Below are 20737 nucleotides of genomic sequence, written 5' to 3' on the forward strand. Positions count from 1 at the left end.
AAATTAACAGACTAGATAGGTAGTGGGGGAAACGTGTTTTTGTTATAAAATAACACATTCCTAAGGTGACTTATCGTCTGTATTTGTAGGTTTTTAGACAAATGGCATGTGTCTTGCTGCAGTGAACCTGGTTCTAAAGACACTTACAGGAATGCCACCAATAGAATAGAGAATGGAGATTTACAGAAGTTCCAATTGCTTAATGCCTGCAGATATATGACAGAAACCAAGAAAAATGACCTTTGCTCTAAACAACGGGACATTACTAGAATAAACAACGTACCTTGCAATTACAGGATCCAAAACAAGGGTCCTCATTTGTGCTCCCTGCACCACTGCAGTTACAGGGTTTGCAGTCTGGGTAGCCAGTGTAGCCCCTGGCACACCGATCACAGCTCACCCCTCTGAAGCCAGGTTTGCAATGACAGGACCCAGGTGCCAGACCTAATGGTAGATGAGACACATATCAATATTTTCTAACTGACTCATAACCCCCCTCAGACTATCACAAGATGGGAAAGTGCCTTGGGTGTAAAAATAAACTACTTGAAAAGAAAACCTAACAACAATCATCTAAGTACAACATCACTACGTACAACAAAGAAAAAGACTAAGGGTGTTCAACCTAAATGTCCATCAACAGATGAATGGATAAAGAAGATGTGGTACATATATACAATGGAATATTACTCAGCCATAAAAAAGAATGAAATAATGCCATTTGCAACAACATGGGTACAACTAGAGATTATCATACTAAGTGAAGTAAGTCAGAAAGAGAAAGACAAATACCATATGATATCACGTATATGTGGAATCTAAAATATGACATAAATGAACTTATCTACCAAACAGAAACAGACTCACAGACCTAGAGAACAGATTTGTGGTTGCCAAGCGACAGAGGGTTGGGGGAAGGATGGACTGGGAGTAGCAGATGCAAATTATTTATATAGAGAATGGATAAACAACAAGGTCCTACTGTATAGCACAGGGAACTATATTTAATATCCTGTGATAAACCATAATATAAAGGAACATGAAAAGGAATGTATATATATCTATAACTGAATCACTTGGCTGTGATTTACACAACATTGTAAATCAACTATACTTCAATAAAGTAAATTTTTAAAAGAGACCGAGGGTGTTCATGGGAATACATATTTGGGGGATAAAAAGGAATAGAGGAGGGAAATAATAGCCATTTAAATTTGCTTTTTCATTTTAAATAGAGAAATGCAAAAGACAATTTTTATTCTTGTCTTTGATTAGAAAAATAGAAAAAAAAACACATGAATGAATACAAGTTATTGACCTTCAAAATCTGGAAAAATATAAGAGCAAATCAGTAAAATATAGTCCACTCAAAAAACAAAAGAAGGGAGAAAAAAGCAAGGAAACATTATGCTGAGAAAACATAAAACAATGACAGAAAGTGTGCCAAACATACATACTAACAATACATAAGTGAGTTAGTCTTACTCTTTCAATTAAAAATATGTGCATGTAATGTTCACAAGAAATAGACAAAATGACAAGAAATATTAAAAATAAAAGAAGGTAAATATACATTAGGAAAGCATACAGAAAATTAAAAACAGTTGTAGTAATATTAATGAGGGCCAAAGTAGAATTCAATTAAAATAAATTCAATAGAACAATCTCTCTGTTTACATTATTAAAGGTACAATAAAAACATAATTTAAGTTATTATATTTATGTTCCAAATAAGCACTAATTAGAAGTACAAAAAAATATAGACAATGAAAGATATTGGAAATCAAAGAAAAATTGCCCCAAAATCAATGGCTGAGAATGACATTAACCTACCAACTTTAAATATTTACACATGAATTAGTAAAAAGCAAAACATAAAAATTTGAATAATCTAATAATGTTGAATTATATATTAAATGGCATATAAATATTTATTGTAGCTTATTAACTAATCCACAAAAATGTTCAATTTCTCAAAGCAGAAATTATTTAAGGCTTATTTTCTTAACATAAATTGCTACTTCTATATTTGTAACAAATACCACATTAAATTAGGATTAAATTAATTATGAATATCAAACATGAAGATAGAATTTTATGCAAAACTCAGCCACTCTAAAAATTAATAAATATTTCTTCCTAATAACTCTTAGGTTAAAAAGAAAATCAAGACTTCAATTGCAGATCAAATAGTTTTTTAAATAGAATATAAAAGCAGTAAGAAAGGAACTTAGCAATGTTCATTGGATGTTGAAAAACTGAAGCCAAACTTTTAGGCTTAAATATTCCATTATTTTAAAAAATGTAAATAAATTAAAACTTAATTCATGTAATTATAAAAAAATTTTAAAAACCAAAATAAACACCCTGGGAAAGAAGGTAGATTTGAAACATAAACAAAAAGAAAAGGAAGCAAAAAAAGGAAACTTAGACAAAGCTAATTAAGGATGTCAAAAGAGGACAAATGATGAAAGAATTCCCACAAAAATATTTCAGTACCAGTTAATTTTTACAGTGTTTTCAAAGTTTGAAACTCTTATGGAGCATATAAAAAACAGAGAGGTAGGTAATTCAGTTTATTAAGCTAGTGAATACATGATATAAAAATCTAACAAAGATAATCCAAAATAAACATAACGACTAATATTTAAATAGCATTTATTTTATGCTAGGCTTTACACTTTGCTTACACACTACACATATGCTAATTGAGTTAACATTCAAAATAACAATATGAGGTAGACCCTATTATCTTCCCCGCTTTACAGATGAGGAAACTAAGACACAGAGAAATTTAGTGATTTGCCAAGGTAGCACAGCTGGCAGGTGTCAGAGTCAGGAACAAGTTAACATATGAATCCAGATGAGAAAATCCTAAATAAAATAAACACCAGGCTGAACCCTAAAGTACTGTAAATTAAAAGGACCTTCCATGATGACCTAGTAGAATTTATTTTGGTAATATAAATACCTCATTTTATTTCACTTTGTTTTATTGTGCTCCGCAGATATTTTGTTTTTTACACATTGATGGTTTGCCCCTGCATTGAGCACATTTACTGGCACCATTTTTCCCACAGCATCTGCTAACTTTGTGTCTCTGTGCCACATTTGGATAATCCTCCCAATATTTCAAACTTTTTCATTATTATTATATTTGTTATGGTGATCTGAGATCAGAGCTTTGATGTTACTATTATAATTGTTTTGGGGCACCACTAACCACACACACATAAAACAGCAAACTTAATCTATAAATGTTGTGTGTGTTCTGACTGCTCACAGACTGGCCATTTCCCATCTCCCTCTCCTCAGGCCTCCCTGTTCCCTCAAACACAATATTTAAATTAGGCCAATTAATAACTCTACAATGGCCTCTAAGTGCTCAAGTGAAAGGAAGAGTTGCATGTCTCTCACTTTAAATCAAAAGCTAGAAATAATTAAGCTTAGCGAGAAAGGCATGTCAAAAGCCGAAATAAGGTCTAAAGCTAGTCCTCTTTCACCAGTTAGCCAAGTTGTGAATGCAAAGGAGAAGTTCTTGAAGGAAACTAGAAGTGCTACTCCAGTGAACACACAAATGTTAAGAAAGTGAAACAGCCATATTGCTGATCTGGAAAAAGTTTTATTGGTCTGGATAGAAGATCAAACCAGCCACAACCTTCCCTTAAGCCAAAACCTAATCCAAAGCTAGGCCCTAACACTCTTCAATTCTATAAAGGCTGAGAGAGGTGAGGAAGCTACAGAAATGTTTGAAGCTAGCAGAAGTTGTTTCATGAGGCTTAAGGAAAGAAGCCGTCTCCATAACATAAATGTGTCAGGTGAGGCAGCAAGTGCTGATGAAGCAGCTGCAGCAAGTTATCCAGATCTAACTAAGATAATTCACGAAGGTGAGGACACTAAACAACAGATTTTCAGTGTAGATGAAACAGGCATCTATTGGAAGAAGATGCCATCTAGGACTTTTATAGCTAGAGAGGAGAAGTCAACACCTGGCTTCAAATCTTCAAAGGACAGACTGACTCTCTTATTAGGAGCTAACGCAGCTGATGACTTTAAGTTGAAGTCAATGCTCATTTACCATTCCTAAAATCCCAGGGCCCTTAAGAATTATACTAAATCTACTCTACTTGGATGATAGCACATCTGTTTACAAGATGGTTTATTGAATATTTTAAGCCCACTGTTGAGAACTATTGTTCAAAAAAAAAGACTCAATTCAAAATATTACTGATCATCTTGACAATGAACCTGGTCACCCAAGAGCTCTGATGGAGATGTACAATGAAATTCATGTTGTTTCCCGGCCTGCTAACACAACATCTATTCTGTAGCCCATGGATCAAGAAGTAATTTTGACTTTCACGTCTTATCATTAAAAATATGTATTTCCTAAGGCTACAGCTGCCATAGATAGTGATTCTGCTGATGACTCTGGGCAAAGTCAATTGAAAACCTTCTGGAAAGGATTCACCATTCTAGATGCCATTAAGAACATTTGAGATTCATGGGAAGAGGCCAAAATATCAACATTAACAGGAGTTGGAAAGGAGTTGACTCCAACCCTCATGGATAACTTTGAAGGGTTCAACACTTCAGTGCAGAAAGTCACTGCAGATGTGGTGGAAATAGCAAGAGAAATAGAATTAGAAGTGGAGCCTGAAGATGGAACTGGACTGCCACAATCTCATGTTATATTTTAATGAATGAGGAGTTGCCTCTTCTGGATGAGCAAAGAAAGTGATTCCTTGAGATGGATTCTACTCCTGGTGAAGATGCTGTGAAGACTATTGAACTGACAACAAAGAATTTAAAATATTACATAAACTTAGTTGATAAAGCAGCCACAGGGTTTAAGAAGATTGACTCCAAATTTGAAAGAAGTTCTACTGTGCGTAAAATACTATCAAATAGCATTACATGCTACAGAGAAATCGTTCATGAAAGGAAGAATCAATCAACGTGGCAAACTTCACTGGTGTCTTATATTAAGAAATTGCCACAGCCATCCCAGCCTTCAGCAGCCACCACCACTCTGATCTGTCAGCCGCCATTGACATCAAGGCAAGACCCTCCACCAGCAAAAAATTGCAACTCACTACAGGCTCAGATGATGGTTAGCATTTTTTAGCAAGGAAGTATTTTTTTAATTAAGATATTGTGTTTTTAGACATAATGCTATTACACACTTAAGAGACTACAGTATAGTGTAAACATAACTTTAATATGCACTGGGTAACCAAAAATTAGTGTGACTTGCTTTATTACAGTGGTCTGGAACTGAACTTGCAATATCTCTGAGGTATGCCTGTATCGTTTAACATTAATACATTTATTTTTTTAAATCATATGTATAAGTCAAATGGAAAAGAAATCCGTTCAATCAAGGTTGCAGAAGCATTCCCCCAAATTAATATTTGTTTCTGATGTTAAAATCTCCAGACCTTGAGACCAAATGCAGAAATACTGCAAGTAATAAACAATGTCTATTAATGTTTGTTTCTGGAAATATTATGAAGTAAATATCCATAAAGACTTCCTCGTTCAGAACACTTGACTATGCAGGATGAAATTAAAGATAGACAGCAGAGAGAGAGATATATAAAATGGTTGTGCTGTTATGAAATAGAGAAACCCCTTGGAGATCAGAAACTAAAAAAATTACTTTCTAGAGTGGTAAGCCAGTCCTTAAACCAGTGTCTTTCCTGAAGTTGACTAATTCTGATTAACTAGTCTAGAGCATGGAGCATGGTTTTATGGAACGAAAGACAAATCTAGGTACTACTCAAGTTAGGAGGACATATCAGAGAACTTTACATATAAACTCAAGACTCCTGAAAGGGTAAACTAGAAAATACACAGGTATGTGCACACACACACACACACACACACACACACAATCATGAAACACACAAGAAAACAAGGCCTTGATAAAGACTTAGCAGAAAAATCAAACTGCAGAATCAAATAGATAGCAGAGAATACTAGTAACAGATACAAATTATAAAATAAACATAGAGCTGTCCTCTCTTATCTGCAGTTTCACTTTCTATGGTTTCAGTTAACCTGTGGTCAAACACAGTCGAAAAATATTAAATGGAAAATTCCAGAAACAGACAATTCATTAGTTTAACATCAAGTACCATTCTGAGTACAGTGATGAAACCTTGCACCCTCCCACTCTGTCCTGCCCAGGATGTGAATCATCCCTTTTTGCAGCATATCTCATCCCACTGGTCACTTAGTAGCCATATTGGTTTTCAGATTGACTGTCAAGGTTTTGCAGTGCGTGCGTTCAAGTAACCTTTATTTTACTTAATAATGGCCCCAAAATATGAGTAGTGATACTGGCAATTCAGATATGTCAAAGAGAAGCCATGAAATGCTTCCTTTAAGTGAAAAGGTGAAATTTTTCAACTTAAGAAAGAAAAACTGTATGCTGAGGTTGTTAAGGTCTACTGTAAGAACAAATCTTCTATCTATGAAATTGTGAAGAAGGAAAAAGAAATTTGTGATAGTTTTGCTGTTGCACCTCAAATTGTAAAAGTTTTGACCACAGGGCATGATAAGTGTTTGGTTAAGATGAAAAAGGCATGGCATTTGTACAAAAAGATATTTTGAGAGAGAAAGACCACATTCACATAACTTTATTATAGTATATTGCTATAACTGTTTTATTTTATTATTAGTTGTTACTCTTGCTGTGTCTAATTTATAAATTAAACTTTATCACAGGTATGTCTGTATAGGAAAAAAACATAGTATATGCAGGGTTTGGTACCATCTGCAGTTTCAGGCATCCACTGGGACTCTTGAAACATACCCCCAGGGATAAGGGGGGACTGTATTTAATATGTTTAAAGAAACAAAAATAATATTAAATATAGGTGAATTAAAAGAGACTATTAGAAAAACAAAATGCAGTGAGAAACTTTTCTTATAAAATATACCAAAATAAATTCCAGATGGATTAAAGAATTAAGTATCATAAAAAGAAATCAAGTGGTCAAGATGAAAGTGGTCAAAGGTACAAACTTCCAGTTATAAGATAAATAAGTACAAGGGATGTAATGTACAACATGATTAATATAATGAACTCTGCTGTATGTTATACATGAAAGTTGTTAACAGAGTAGATCCTAAGAGTTCTCATCACAAGGAAAATTTTTTTCCTTTTTCTTTTATTTTGTATCTATACGAGATGATGAACGTTCACTAAACTTATTGTGGTCATCATTTCATGAAGTATGAAAGTCAAATCATTATACTGAACACCTTAAACAGTGTTGTATGTCAATTATAATTCAATAAAACTGGAAGAATAAAAGGAAATAAAAACTAAAGAAATAAACAATTTGTCTAAACTTGGAGTAGATAAGAATTTTAGGATTATAAAGGCATGTAAGAAATCCAATAGAAAAATATTACTATGCATAATAATTTTAGCATAATGTCATTATTATAGCTAAAGTGGGTTTTCTGAATTTTCATAGGTTATTATATAAAAATTTTTAAATTATATACATTAAAAATTCTTATCTATAATAATGAGACACAAAGAAAAGCTAGAAATTGTTCATAACAAATATGACATACTATTAGAGCTCTTACAAATCTATGGAGGAAAAAAAACCACCTTACACCAAAAAGAAAATTAAAGAAACAGAAAATTCACACACAAAATATTTGGTTTTCTCTAGTAATCAGGTTAATGCCAATGAGATAGTGAACATCATTTCTCACGATCTGGTTATTCATTCTGACTAAGAAATCCAAATCATTAGACTACATCTGAGACTGTTTCCTAAAGAGATCATCAGACTAAACAGGAAGAGAAAAATGTATCATGGTTATATGTCTAATTATTCAACTCAAGCCCATATTGAATAAAATAGATCTAATTATAATATTACAAATATTGATTATTGCTTTCAATTTAAAATTAGAAAAATTAATTATTGGCCTGGAACCAAATATCTCTACACAATTTTTGAAAAGGTGAAGATGCAATTGACAGACATTGTCAGGTAGGTTGAAGATCAGGGGAGCATGTAAGGATGGTCTTTTTCTCAGTTTGTGTAGTATGACCTCAAGGGATAAAGTCCAACTTTAATAAATCAAAAAATAGGAATTTAAACTTTTTATTTAACATGCTAAAAATACCATAGAAGAAAAAAATGATAAAAAGATATGAATGGTAGAAAGAAGGAAGAAGGTGATATGAATGAAATGTTTGTGTTCCAAGATGGACAGTCAATAGGCAATATTTAATGGTGATGAAAAATACTAAGAATATTATTCAGACATTGTTTGAAAGATAAGTTCTTCCAAAAGAACTTAATAGGAAGAAAGGATCAGTGTGATTAAATTTGGAAATGAGACTAGAGGTGAATAAGTTGAAGAGGACACTTTGCTGTTTATTTTATTCCCTTCCCTACTGTTAAAATTTTATTTGACCATGTGTTGTTTTTATAATAATTGAAAAATCACTATTTTGTACAACTGTAACTTATATAATATTGTACATCAACTATACCACAATTTGGAAAAAAGAATTTAGACAGAGCACAGAGGAAAAAAATAATTGAAAAATGTTTATATCCAGAGATCTTCATTAAAGCATTGGTTAAAATATACAAAATTTCGAAACAATCTTAATATCTATTCAAAGTTGAGTACTGCATTCAGGAGCTAAAACCAGATTTCAGAGAAACGAACGGATATGGGGAAAAATTCATCATGTAAACTTAACACACAAATGTTAATAATAGTACTATGCTGAATTACCACTGCATTGAATACTCATTTTTCTACTTTTCTATTTTTTTAATCACTTTTTTCAACAACAAAATACCTACCATTTTAAACTCAGGGGATAAAATTAAATTACATTGCTCAAAATAATGTGATTTAGTTGCTACCATAAAAAGATAAGGGACCATAAAATGAAAAGTGACATCAATAATTCACCATTTGAGTTTTTAAATAATCATTTTTTAATCTTTTAAGATTTAAGACTGTAAGGTTTAAACAGATAATCAAATAGTTTTGTAAAGAAAGCAGGTAAGCTAAACTGTGCCAAAGAAATACTGCCAGTCTTTTAAATAGAAGGTCTTTCGGGGAAAAAGCCTATAGCATAGCCATGATTTATTTTAGTCTATCCACAGAAGAGAAGAATCCAGTCTTAGAAATATAAAGAAACAGTTCCAGATATATTCTATGAATTTTCTACTTTGGCAAGCAACTTTCCTGGAAGTAGCTCCTAAACATATTACATCAAAGAGTTAATTTGGCATTTGATTCCTTAATGTTTGGAGTTCATCGTGAATTTCAGTCCTCAAAGAAGGTTTTGTCTTAAATTAATGTCAGCCTCTTTCCCTTCATTAACTCATTCCTACTGCCTTTTACAGCCCTTTATGTAGACTTCTCGCCTTCTGTATTATTAACTACATCTTAGTCTGTGATCTCATCTATTCGCTCTTCCCATTGTAGCACACACATCCCTCAATGAACACTGTCATTTCACCCTAGAAATCATACATGCTACAAAGCAATATAATAAATAACAAGACATCAAAAAATTACATACACCACAGATTTATAATTGACTAGAAGATATACATAGATATGTAAATATGTATATATGTGTATATATGTATATACACATGTATACTAATGCAAAACAAATGATTCAACTCTTCTTGCTTTTAAAGTATAATTAAACATAAACATAATTATTGAGATGAATTAAAAACTACTTCCTGTAGGGGACATTGATAGTTATAATAATAAATTTATACTGAGCCCACGTGCTCTGGGGCCCACGTGCGGCAACTACTGAGCCTGGATGCTTCAACTACTGAAGCCCAGGCACCTAGAGCCTGTGCTCTGCAAGAGAAGCCACCGCAATGAGAAGCCTGCGCACCGCAACAAATAGCCCCACTCACCGCAACTAGAGAAAAAAGCCCGCGCGCAGCAACAAAGACCCAACGCAGCCAAGAAAAAAAAAAAAAAAAAAAGAAAAAATTTATTACATGAATGAAATTTACTGCAACATGTTCTTCTGAAAATAATCACACTTGGCTTTAGTTGTCCTTTCATCAGAACAATGGCCTTCTACTATAGCTCTCACCTCGTTGAGCACGTTTTTCATCCTTGACACAGACTTCATTTAAGGAACCAACTGGGTCACAATGGCATGGCTGGCATGGTCTTGGATAATTTGGAGATATCTAACAAAAATAATAAAATTCTGTTTTAAACACACTAAATTTTTCAATTCAGCAAGCCTTTAAAGCAAATTTTAATAATAAATAATAAATTATATTTAGAAAATGAGAATATAAGAAATTTTCTTTATTATATGTTTGCATTTTCTAAAATCCGTTTCATCTAAGTGGATACACAGAAATAAAGAGGATAGTATAATAAACTACTAAATATTTGTTACCTAGATTCAACAATTATCAAGATTTTGCTATATGATTCATCACGTTTTATTCTTTGCTGAAGTTTTTAAAGAAAATCCCAAATAAAGAGTCTTTTAATCCCTACACATTTCAGTATGCATCTCTTTCTTTTATAATCACAGTATCATTATCATTACAAACAAAAAGAACAATGTTTGCTTATATAGAGAACATTAGAATATTAGAGAAATATACATTCCATAATAAAATCTTCCTTACTGTTTTATTATAACATAGTTCAAAATTAGTAATTTTTCCCCAAATTAATTTTTCGAAAACTTTTTACATTGATCGTGATATAGCTAATTAAATAGAAATTTATATTTGGTGCTTGAAAAAGATGTTAAATATTTACATTAAAAATTTGACTTTCTCAGGAGGCAGCATAATCTGGGGGGAAACAATGTAGACTCTGTAATTAGGAAGGCTTGAGCTCATATCCCACTGTGTCCACTTACTGGCTATGTGGCCTCCTGCAATTTATTTACTTCCTGATAATAGGAGGATAATAGTAGAAACTTTAGTGATGTTATTAAATTCAAATTAAGAGGAATAACATATAAAGCATCTCATAAGATTCTTCACATACTTTAAATACACAATACAACTAGTAGTTTTTAATGTTAGAATATTTTAATTAAACACACCTAGACCGTGCTAATGTACCAAATATACAACACTTATTTTCAAGATGCAATAGGATAAGAACAAAAAAAATAAATTCTTTGCCTAGGAAATACTAAAATACTCTGAGTATATATAAAAAATTGTGTATATAAGTATATATACATGTTTCTCCCATAAAATACAGTTTTATATATGTATATATCTAGGTTTAATTGATAAATGAAAACCTGTTTGCTAATATAAGTCAAAGTTTCACAAGTAGAGAAATATTTACATGTCTGATAGAATTCAATCAACTATATCCACAGATAAGTTTCAAAATCATCATTTGTTTAAGACCCATTCATTCACTTCCTATTATGAAGTAAGGACTGTGCAAAGCACAGATAAGGCCTGATTTCTGCCTTAAAGAAGCTTACAGGAATAGCAGACTTGAAAGATATTGATTAAATAGAATGTGCAAAGTGATAAAATAGACACACAAGCAGAGCGTTCTGGGGCAAAAGAAGAGAGAGTAATAACACAATGAAGTCAAGCAATGTTTCACAGAAAAAGGGACATTTAGACTGGAGCTTGAAGTATGAGTAGCAATTTGAGAGTGGAATTGGGAGAAGGGCTTTCTAACCAAGAGAAAACCAAGACATGAAAAAAAACAAAACAAAACTCTCTGTGTGCATACAGCAATAAATTTCTTTAGGATAAATTCTTAGCTCTTATAAATATGATTTATGATTCCAATGATGAGCCACATTTAGATACACATGGTCCAATTCTGAGATTGGAAAATTTTTTCTGTAAATAAAATTGTAGGCTTTGTAAGGCACATAAGGTTTGTTTCTTCTCTTCCTCCTCCTTCTCTCCTCCTCCTCTTCTACCTAGTTCTTGTTCATCTTCTTCTTCTTTTTCTTTTCCTTAATTTTTTTGTTGTTCTTTTCATTTTTGTTCCATCTCCTTTCCCTTCCTCTCCTTTTTCTCCTCCCCTCCTTCTCCTCCGCCTCCTTCTTTTTTTTCTTTTAACAAACTTTTACAAATGTAAAAAAAAAAAAATTATTTGTTTGCAGGCCATATAGATATAGGCCATGGGCCAAATTTGATCTAGAGGTCATAGTTTGCCAATACATCTTTTGGCTGCTAAAAGGCAAATAAAAAGAGGATATTTTGAAATCAGTCAGAGAATTAAAGACACATTATATATAGAAGAAAAAAAATGCAAATGATGGGTGCCTTCTCATTAGAATAAGTGAAATCCAGAAAATACCGTATCTATTTTTTAAATAAATTTATTTATTTATTTTATTTTTGTTTGTCTTGGGTCTCCACTGCTGCGTGCAAGCTTTTCTCTAGTCGTGGTGAGCAGGGGCTACTCTTCCTTGTGGTGCGCAGGCTTCTCATTGCGGTGGCTTCTCTTGTTGCGGAGCATGGGCTCTAGGCACGTGGGCTTCAGTAGTTGTGGCTCACGGGCTTAGTAGCTCCGAGGCCTGTGGGATCTTCCCAGCCCAGGGCTCAAACCCGTGTCCCCTGCATTGGCAGGCAGATTCCTAACCACTGCGCAACCAGGGAAGCCCAAGAAAATACCATATCTTTAAAGTACTGAAAGAAAAACAAACATCTCTCTGCGTGTAATAAAAATATACTTCAGTAATAAGGGTAGAATAAAGACATTTTCAGATGAAATAAACCTGAGAGAAACTGTCACCATCAATTCTTGCCCTATTAAAAAAAAAAGCTACAGGAAGTTCTTCAGGCAGAAGGAAATTATACAAAATTAACAAAAGACATGCAAGATCTCTACACTGAAAACACTGATATGAATAATTAAAGAAGATAGAAATAAGTGAAGAGACATACTATATTCATTGACTGGAAGACTCAATATTGTTAAAGTGTTAGTTCTCTCCATATTTGCATTTAGATTCTATACAACAATCCCAACTAATATTTCTGTCATTGAGAAGTTGATTCTAAAATTTGTATGGAAATGTAAAGAAACTACTATAGCCAAAACAATCTTCAAAAGGAAGAATAAAGTTAGTGTACATATGTTTCTGAATCCTAGTTTTATTAAAGCTAAAGTCATCAAGATAGTGTGCCATTACCACAAAGATGGACAAATAAATCCATGGAACAGAACTGGGGCTCCAGATGTTGACCCAAAAGATCAACTGATTTTCAAAAAATGCCTCAAAACAATTTAAAAGAGAAAAAGAAAGTATTTTTCCAAAAATGGTGCTGGCACAACAGATGAACCACATAGATCTCAATCATTATTTCATACCCTACACAAAGATTAACTTGAGATGGGCCATAGCCCTAAAAGTTAAAATTATAACATTTCTAGAATAAAAAAGAACAATTTCTTGACTTGAAGAAATACTTCACAAGAGAAGATATAGGAATAGCCAATAAACACTTAAAATAAGAATTTAATCCATGGGATCTGCTGTAAATTCATAATAGAAGATCTGCTGTAGCACCAAGCATTGATGGCAACGACTTAGTGATTGCCTAGTACCCACTTGCCATACCTACTACACCCACATCCACTAGAATGGCTAATTCAAAAAGATAGTCAAGACCAAATAATAGAGATAATATGGAAGAACTAGAATTTACATACATTTTTGGTGAACATGTAAAACAGTATTACTAACTTGACAAAATGTTGGCAGTATCTTATAAAGTCAAACATATATCTACCCTATGAAACAAGTACTCTACTCCTAGATATTTACACAAGGTTAATAACACATGCCCACAAAAATACTCATATAAAATTGTTTTATAGGAGCTAACCAAAAACTGGAAATGACCCAAATATCCACCAACAGGAGAATGGATTAAAAATTAAGATATGTTCATGCAAAGGACTACTCCTTAGCAATATTTTTTTTAAAAAGAAATAACTACTGATGTGTACAACATGAATAAATCTTAACATGTTAAATTGAGTGAAAGGAAGACCAAAAATTTTATGTACTTTATGATTTCATTTTTAGGAAATTCACTAAGAGGCAAAACTAATTTATGCTCTAAAAATCAGAACAGAGTTTGCCTAGGGGTGGTGAGTGACTGGAATGAGGCACAATGGGACTTTCTGGAGAGATGGAAATATTTTATATCACATCCTGAAAGATTTATACAGTTTCTACTATGAAATATTTCTAGTCACCTTTGAGAATTTGAAGTCCAGCTATTTAGAGAAGCTATCAAAATTATTTTTCCCTATAATACATCTCTGTCTGAAAAAGCCAAAATAATACTTAATGAAAGAAAAAGCATACTTTACCCCTTTGGGTCTGAAGAAACCATCAATGCATGTCTCACAATTTATACCAGCAGTGTTTCGAGTACAATTAATGCACACACCCCCTCCAATGTACTTTCCATGTGTATTTAAACTCAGATTTCTTCTGGCAACATTTTCATCATAATAGCATTCTTCAGCTTTCCCATGACAATTGCAGGCTGCATTAGGGAAAAATAAATTTATAAACATTAATTTCAGATTTCAGATATATTTAAAAATAATATTTTGTTACATAAGAGATTTTTATACCATATGGAAAATTATATTACTATATATATATATATAATCAATACAAAGGTATCTAGAAAGTACTTCGATTTATTAGAGATATTAATAAATTTGCATGTTTTAATGGAACTTGAAATAGTTAAAACATAAATTAAGCTGAAGCATATGAAATTGCCAATATTTGACTGATTTTATCTTATAAAACTGGTATTTCACATAATTCACCCTACAATTTCCTATTATGACAAACAAATTAATGAAGTATCGTACTGAATGATTAACATCCATGTAATCTGTAATGAATAATTATTATATGTGAACCTCTGTGTTAGATACTACGGGTAAAGAGGATGCTTAGTATATACATTTGACCCTTGAATAATGCAGGAGTTAAGTGCACCAATCCTCTGCGCAATGGAATCTTAGAGTATAACTTTGCAGTCAGCCCTCCCTGTCCTTGGTTTCTCATCCCCCAATTCAACCAGCCACGGATTGTGTAGTACTGTAGCACTGTTGTCTGCATTTAGTGAAAGAAGTCCACCTATAAGTGGACCCCTGCAGTTCAAATCCATGTTGTTCAAGAGTCAAATGTTATTCCTTTCTTTTACTACTAATCATAACTAAAACTTACGGATTTTTTTTATATGCCACATTCTGTTCTAAATGTTTTATATTTATTACCACTGATTTTAATTCTCAAATAGTTTTGTGACTTACGGACTCTATTAACCTCTTTTCATATATTAGGAACCTCAAGCAAAGAGAAGTGAAGTAACTAGTAAAAGTTCACCAAATCAGTACTGTAAGCCAAACTCTGAAGTCAGGCTCCAGAGTCTGCAGGGCCAACCACTACCACAATCCCTTCAAGTTATCTGATAAGAAAAAGCTGTACGATAAGTGCCAAGGTATCAGGACAAGATGAGAGCTGGTTTGCTCAGTGCTGAGATCACGCTATTTTGTGCCAGTCTTGGATTTGGGTGTCCTCTTCACTCCTTAGTAATCCTGTGAGGTAGAGAACTTCATTTCATTAAGGCTCAGTTTCCATATAAAACATGAAGTGGTCAGTAGTAATTACTAGGTAGGGATATTTAAAATGCACGTAAAATCATTAGCATAATGCATTATAAATAAGTTCCCAATTGATTTTCCCTGTTCCACTTCCTCTCATCTTCATCCTCTATGTTTTCGTAGCCCCCTTCTCCTCTTCTCCTCCTTTTCTTTTTCATATCACATTACAGGAGTTCAGAGGAATGAAAAATTACTTCCCCAGGAAGAATTGGGTAAGGCTTTGAAAAATGGGTAGAATTTATTTTAGGATGGGAACTAGGCAAAAAATATACTATGCAGTGTCCTTCCTCAGATGTTGAGTTTCTTAGGTGTCCTTGCATTGATTTCCACATCTATATGTGTGTGTGTATGTATGCATGTGTATGCACGTGCACGGGCCTGTGTGCGGCACACAGCTCAATCTTTTTTTTAATTCCATAAAAGGGGACATTTATATACTGTTCTGAACTATCTTTTTACTAACAGTAAATAGCATGACTCCTTCTCTATTAGTATTATGTTTTCCCTAAGGCTACACTGGGTACTTCTTGATTAATTAGATGCCTAATAGTGGGCAGTTACATTGTTTCCAGATTTCTCCTTTATAACACTTGAGTACCTACCAGGAGGACAATGGAGGTGGGGGTAAGAGTGGGGGTCTGGTGTTAGACGGCTCCGCACTTGCCAGCTGAGTGGCTTTGCGGAGACAGTTCAAGTCTTAGCATCATTTTAGTACTTAACTCTTAGGTTGTGGTGAGAATGCAGATCATCTAGCAGAACACCTGAGACAGTAAATACTCAGCCCTGTAAATGTCAGTAGCGGTGGTATTAGCAATTGGGTACTAAAGACAAGGATCATAAAATGTCCTGTACAGCTATCCAAGTCCATCTACAGATTAAATTCCTGCATGTGCAATTTCTAGTCAAGGGGCATGGGAAATTCTAATTTTAATTAACTTGAAAAAATTCCCTCTGCAAATGCTATGTCAGATTACTCTCCCTCCGATAGATAGGATAAAACTGTTTCCCCAAAGCCTCACCAAAACTGTGTATTAACAACATTTTCCATTCGGTGAGCATTCAAACATATGTTGAGTGAATGAATGAACACTTTGGTAAGTTAAAAAAAAGTACTTTTATTGTTTTAATGGATACTTCCTTAATTATAAATAAGTGTGATAATTTCTTTATACGGTTATGTCATATTTTTTTCCTGAGAAATGTCTGTTTTCATCTTTGCTCATTTTTAACAGGTGTTTTTGAATTTTTTTCTTATTGCTATGGACGATCTCTTCATATAGTAAGGATATTATCTCCTTTTCTTGTTTGTTGCAAATATCTTCTTCAGCTTGTTGGCTTTTGATTTAAGATATAGTACTCTTGCTATATTAATGGAGAGTTTTCAAAATGTATTCTAGGGGATGTGTAGTCACAAATATAAATCACTAGGCATCATAAGCAGTTTTATATCTTTAGGACAATGTGCAAAAATTCTCAAAAATCTTGTAAAAATATATTGCAAGAAATAGTCAAGATTTCTGCTATAAGTACAACTAGAGGGAAATACAGAGGAATACAAATTTATTCTCACATTATTTAGAACTAGTATTGCTGACTGTACTTACAACCATGAGCTAATGCAGGTAAAGACTGATGCCTGAGGAGCAGTCCTTTTCACACTCCATGTTTGAGGGCCCTTTCCTACAGCCTTGGCTGCTGTTTAAAGGTCCTGGGCCTGCACAGCTTTCATCTATAGCCTTAGAGGACATGGATAGTACCTACTCACAAAGAGCCATTTTTCACTCTGTCATCAGCAGTTTGTTATTTCACAGAATGTCCAAGACACACGATAGAAACTGTCTGTTAGTATAGGCTTAGCAATGGAATACATATCCTTTGCACTTTAGAGTTATAACCTGCCTCAAATAAGCTAGATTGATAAAAGTCAAAATTAAATTCAAATGAATTAGAAGGCAGTTATTCATTTTATAGATGGATTTGTCACGTTGCAGAAGGATTTTTCTAAAAATTAAGAGGTGATTGGAACACAATTCAACTTGGAAAATAAAATTTTCATATAAGCTTTTACAAATGTATACATTGCCAAAAGCATAATATTTATACAAGGTTTTATGGTTAAGACCCCTATCTTTAATTCGTGGATTTCAAAAAAAAAAAAAAAAATTATTTTTTCAGTTTGGAAATACAACCTCCCATCTCTTCCACAAAGAAAGATAAAATTGTTTTATAATAACACTATTTTATAAAAATGTATATAGCAGCAAGTGGAAATTTCCTTCTGTGTTGCTTTGTCCATCCCTGTTGCTAATAAGTCTGATCCATCCTTTCTGTTTCCTTGTTTAAACACATATACACAAGTGGAGAGCGGTAAAGGATTCTGCAGATCCACTTAACATTACATCATGATAACTTTGTGATAGAATGTCAGAGGCAACAGGAAGAATCCCTACCCTCAAATGTTCAAAAGTTCCACGTGTGACTGCTGATATTCCACAAGCAGAAGAGAAATTAATCAAATTTAAGGAAGTTTGAGAAGAGATATTCATGGTGTCATTTAACTTAAATTCAGTCTTAGGAATGAATGTCTACTCTTGTTGGGAGAAGCTGTGGAGATCCTGAGGGATCGTCAGGAATGGGGTTGGGGGTAGATGATAAAAAACAAGGGCTGGGCATCTGATACCCCCCCTTACAACACTGGGTAGTGGTGGCCCATTCCCTCAGATACATCTCAGTCACAATGAGTGATTTCTAAACCAAAATATCTTCACAAGCACGCAGACACAAATCAGAAAGCAAAAGAGATATGTGAAGAAAACGAAGGGACTCAAGACATTGATAGGATAGGCAGAATCTTAAACTGAAAAGAAAATGTATTTTACGTTTGGGGAATATTTTATGATTAAAGTCTGTTACAATTCAATAATTTTAAGGACCTATCTTGTCTGACACATGATACATGATAAATATTTTTATTCAATAAATATATAAGGTTGGTATTGGTTTAAAATGTCTACCAAGCCTGTTTTGGTGACCACATACACCTATTGAACCGAAAAAATGTGATTAGGACTGATTCACTAAAATATTAATATTTGAATTCAATTGAATTGGGCTTTCTGGCTAGTTCGGATTTATAGTTCAGCAGAAGTCTTTGTTTTTAGGTCTCGTCTTGGCCTGAACAGATCTCTAGAAACAGAAGTTTCTCTAGCTTCCCTGTCACTGTGTTGGGACAGTAGGCAATATTAGGCTACAAAGCCATCTTCTACCTTTCTTGGGTATTTCCCTTCAGGAGAAACTTCAAAAGGGATAATACTAAAGTATAAATGAGTATTCGTTGGCAAATGTTTGCATAGCCAGTTGTTTTACGATTTTTCATTACCGGCTTTTTCTTGGTTGTCACTGCCCAATAATTACTATAGCGTAGTTTATGCTCATGATTGTCACTGATACCATTTCTAATATTAGCATTTTATACTGTTATTAATGTGAAACCACACATTTAAAATATTAATGCTTATAATTAAAATAAATATTCTTTCTCCACAAATTTGATTTTCTGCCTTCTCTCTGTTACGTTTTACTCTCCTGTTCTTCCCAGCTACTGCCCCCAAACACTACCCTTTAATAAGTATAACTAATGAATCAGAGTCCTTTCTTTCCCAGATAATAAACTGACTCTAACCTGTAGGGTCTGATCTCTCCCCTCTGGTTTTTCTCCATTTATTAGATGATGGGTATTCAAAAGCTATCTACTATTTACCTAAGCTATTTAGGGGAGGAACAAAGGGAACAGGCAGAAGGATCTGGAGCTATACTGGTTACAGAACCATTTTATAAACATACGTGTTTAGAAGGGTAATCTCTATACCCTGTAGGTTTTACTGAATGTTTACTTACATTTCTATATATATATATTATGCTATAAGCTTCAGATTCACCCCTGATGACAGTAAGTGTATACTATGCTTTTATCTATTTCTCATTATTCTCACACAGTGGTAAATTCGTGGGTGCTTGGTAAATATTTGTCAAATTAAAAAAAAAAAACTTGAAAACTCTAAAACAGGAGGGTAAAAGAGCTTACCAGCTACTGTCTTGGATAAAATATATGAACTGGAAATATGTGCTCACCTGAAATCAGCACATGTTTATATCACCTGTGCCCCAGGAAAGGAAGAATTACCCATGGTGCTGGCTTGTCAGGAACATACCTTCACATTCAGTTTTGGTCAGAAAAGTGCCTGCTCTCCAAGGTTTCTGATGAAATCCAGGACAGCACTGATCACAGCTATCACCACACGTGTTATGCTCACATTCACAGTGGGATTTCTAGTCAAAAAATGGGGAAAAAGCATACTTTCAGCATTCTTTGGAACCATAAATGAGGGGCTTCCCCTGAAAGGTAGAATGAAGAAAAAAGAAAACATCAAGACTATGTACCAAAATCTAAAACTCCCATCAGTCTGGGAAGGAAGAGGTGCCAGCCTTGGGAGTGGGTATATTTGATCAACACCAGCTTAGGAAGGGAGATCCAGGCTGGCTCTGGAATCACTGGGCCCAGACATAGAAGAGAGAAGAGGCCCAGCTGGGAGTAGTCTAGAAGACTAGAATCCCTTCTCTGATTCCGGAGATCCACAGGTCTTCTGGGCGGGATGTATCCATTTTAAGGATTCCCTCAAAGTACAATCAACATTTGGTGTAGGAAGAGGGGAAAGAGTAGATTCCTAGGCATGGAGGGGCATGGATAGAATAGAAATCTAATACCCCACGCCTGAATCTCCTGTCTGTGTGTGTTCTGAGTACAGTCTTATTTCATCACAGGAACTGGCCCTCCAAAGCTGCTGCGTGGGCTCTCAAAGCTTGGGAAATACTGCTCATCAATACCCCTGATAGACAGCGCCCACACCCTGAAGAAAGCAGGACCACAGCCTTGCCCAGAAAAATATGCCAGGGGTTTGAATCTTCCCGAGGAGGTAATACTGTGATGCATTAGTCAGAAAACTAATACTATTTGAGAAATACCATTTGCATTACAGTTTTA

General features: G+C 33.9%; 1 protein-coding gene across 1 annotated transcript in view; it reads right to left on the reverse strand.

Moving 5' to 3' along the window:
* LAMA2 (laminin subunit alpha 2) overlaps positions 1-20737 on the reverse strand; it is a 627718-nt gene that overhangs the window by 320589 nt on the left and 286392 nt on the right. The window contains exons 7-10 of the mRNA XM_061207556.1: positions 19908-20025; positions 14380-14558; positions 10130-10229; positions 284-444 (exon numbers count right to left, since the gene is read on the reverse strand). Of these exons, the coding sequence (XP_061063539.1) occupies positions 284-444; positions 10130-10229; positions 14380-14558; positions 19908-20025 (558 nt within the window). The remainder of the gene's footprint in view (positions 1-283; positions 445-10129; positions 10230-14379; positions 14559-19907; positions 20026-20737) is intronic.

This window comes from Eubalaena glacialis, chromosome 12 (genome assembly GCF_028564815.1).
Source record: "Eubalaena glacialis isolate mEubGla1 chromosome 12, mEubGla1.1.hap2.+ XY, whole genome shotgun sequence".
NCBI classification, from domain to species: Eukaryota; Metazoa; Chordata; class Mammalia; order Artiodactyla; family Balaenidae; genus Eubalaena; species Eubalaena glacialis.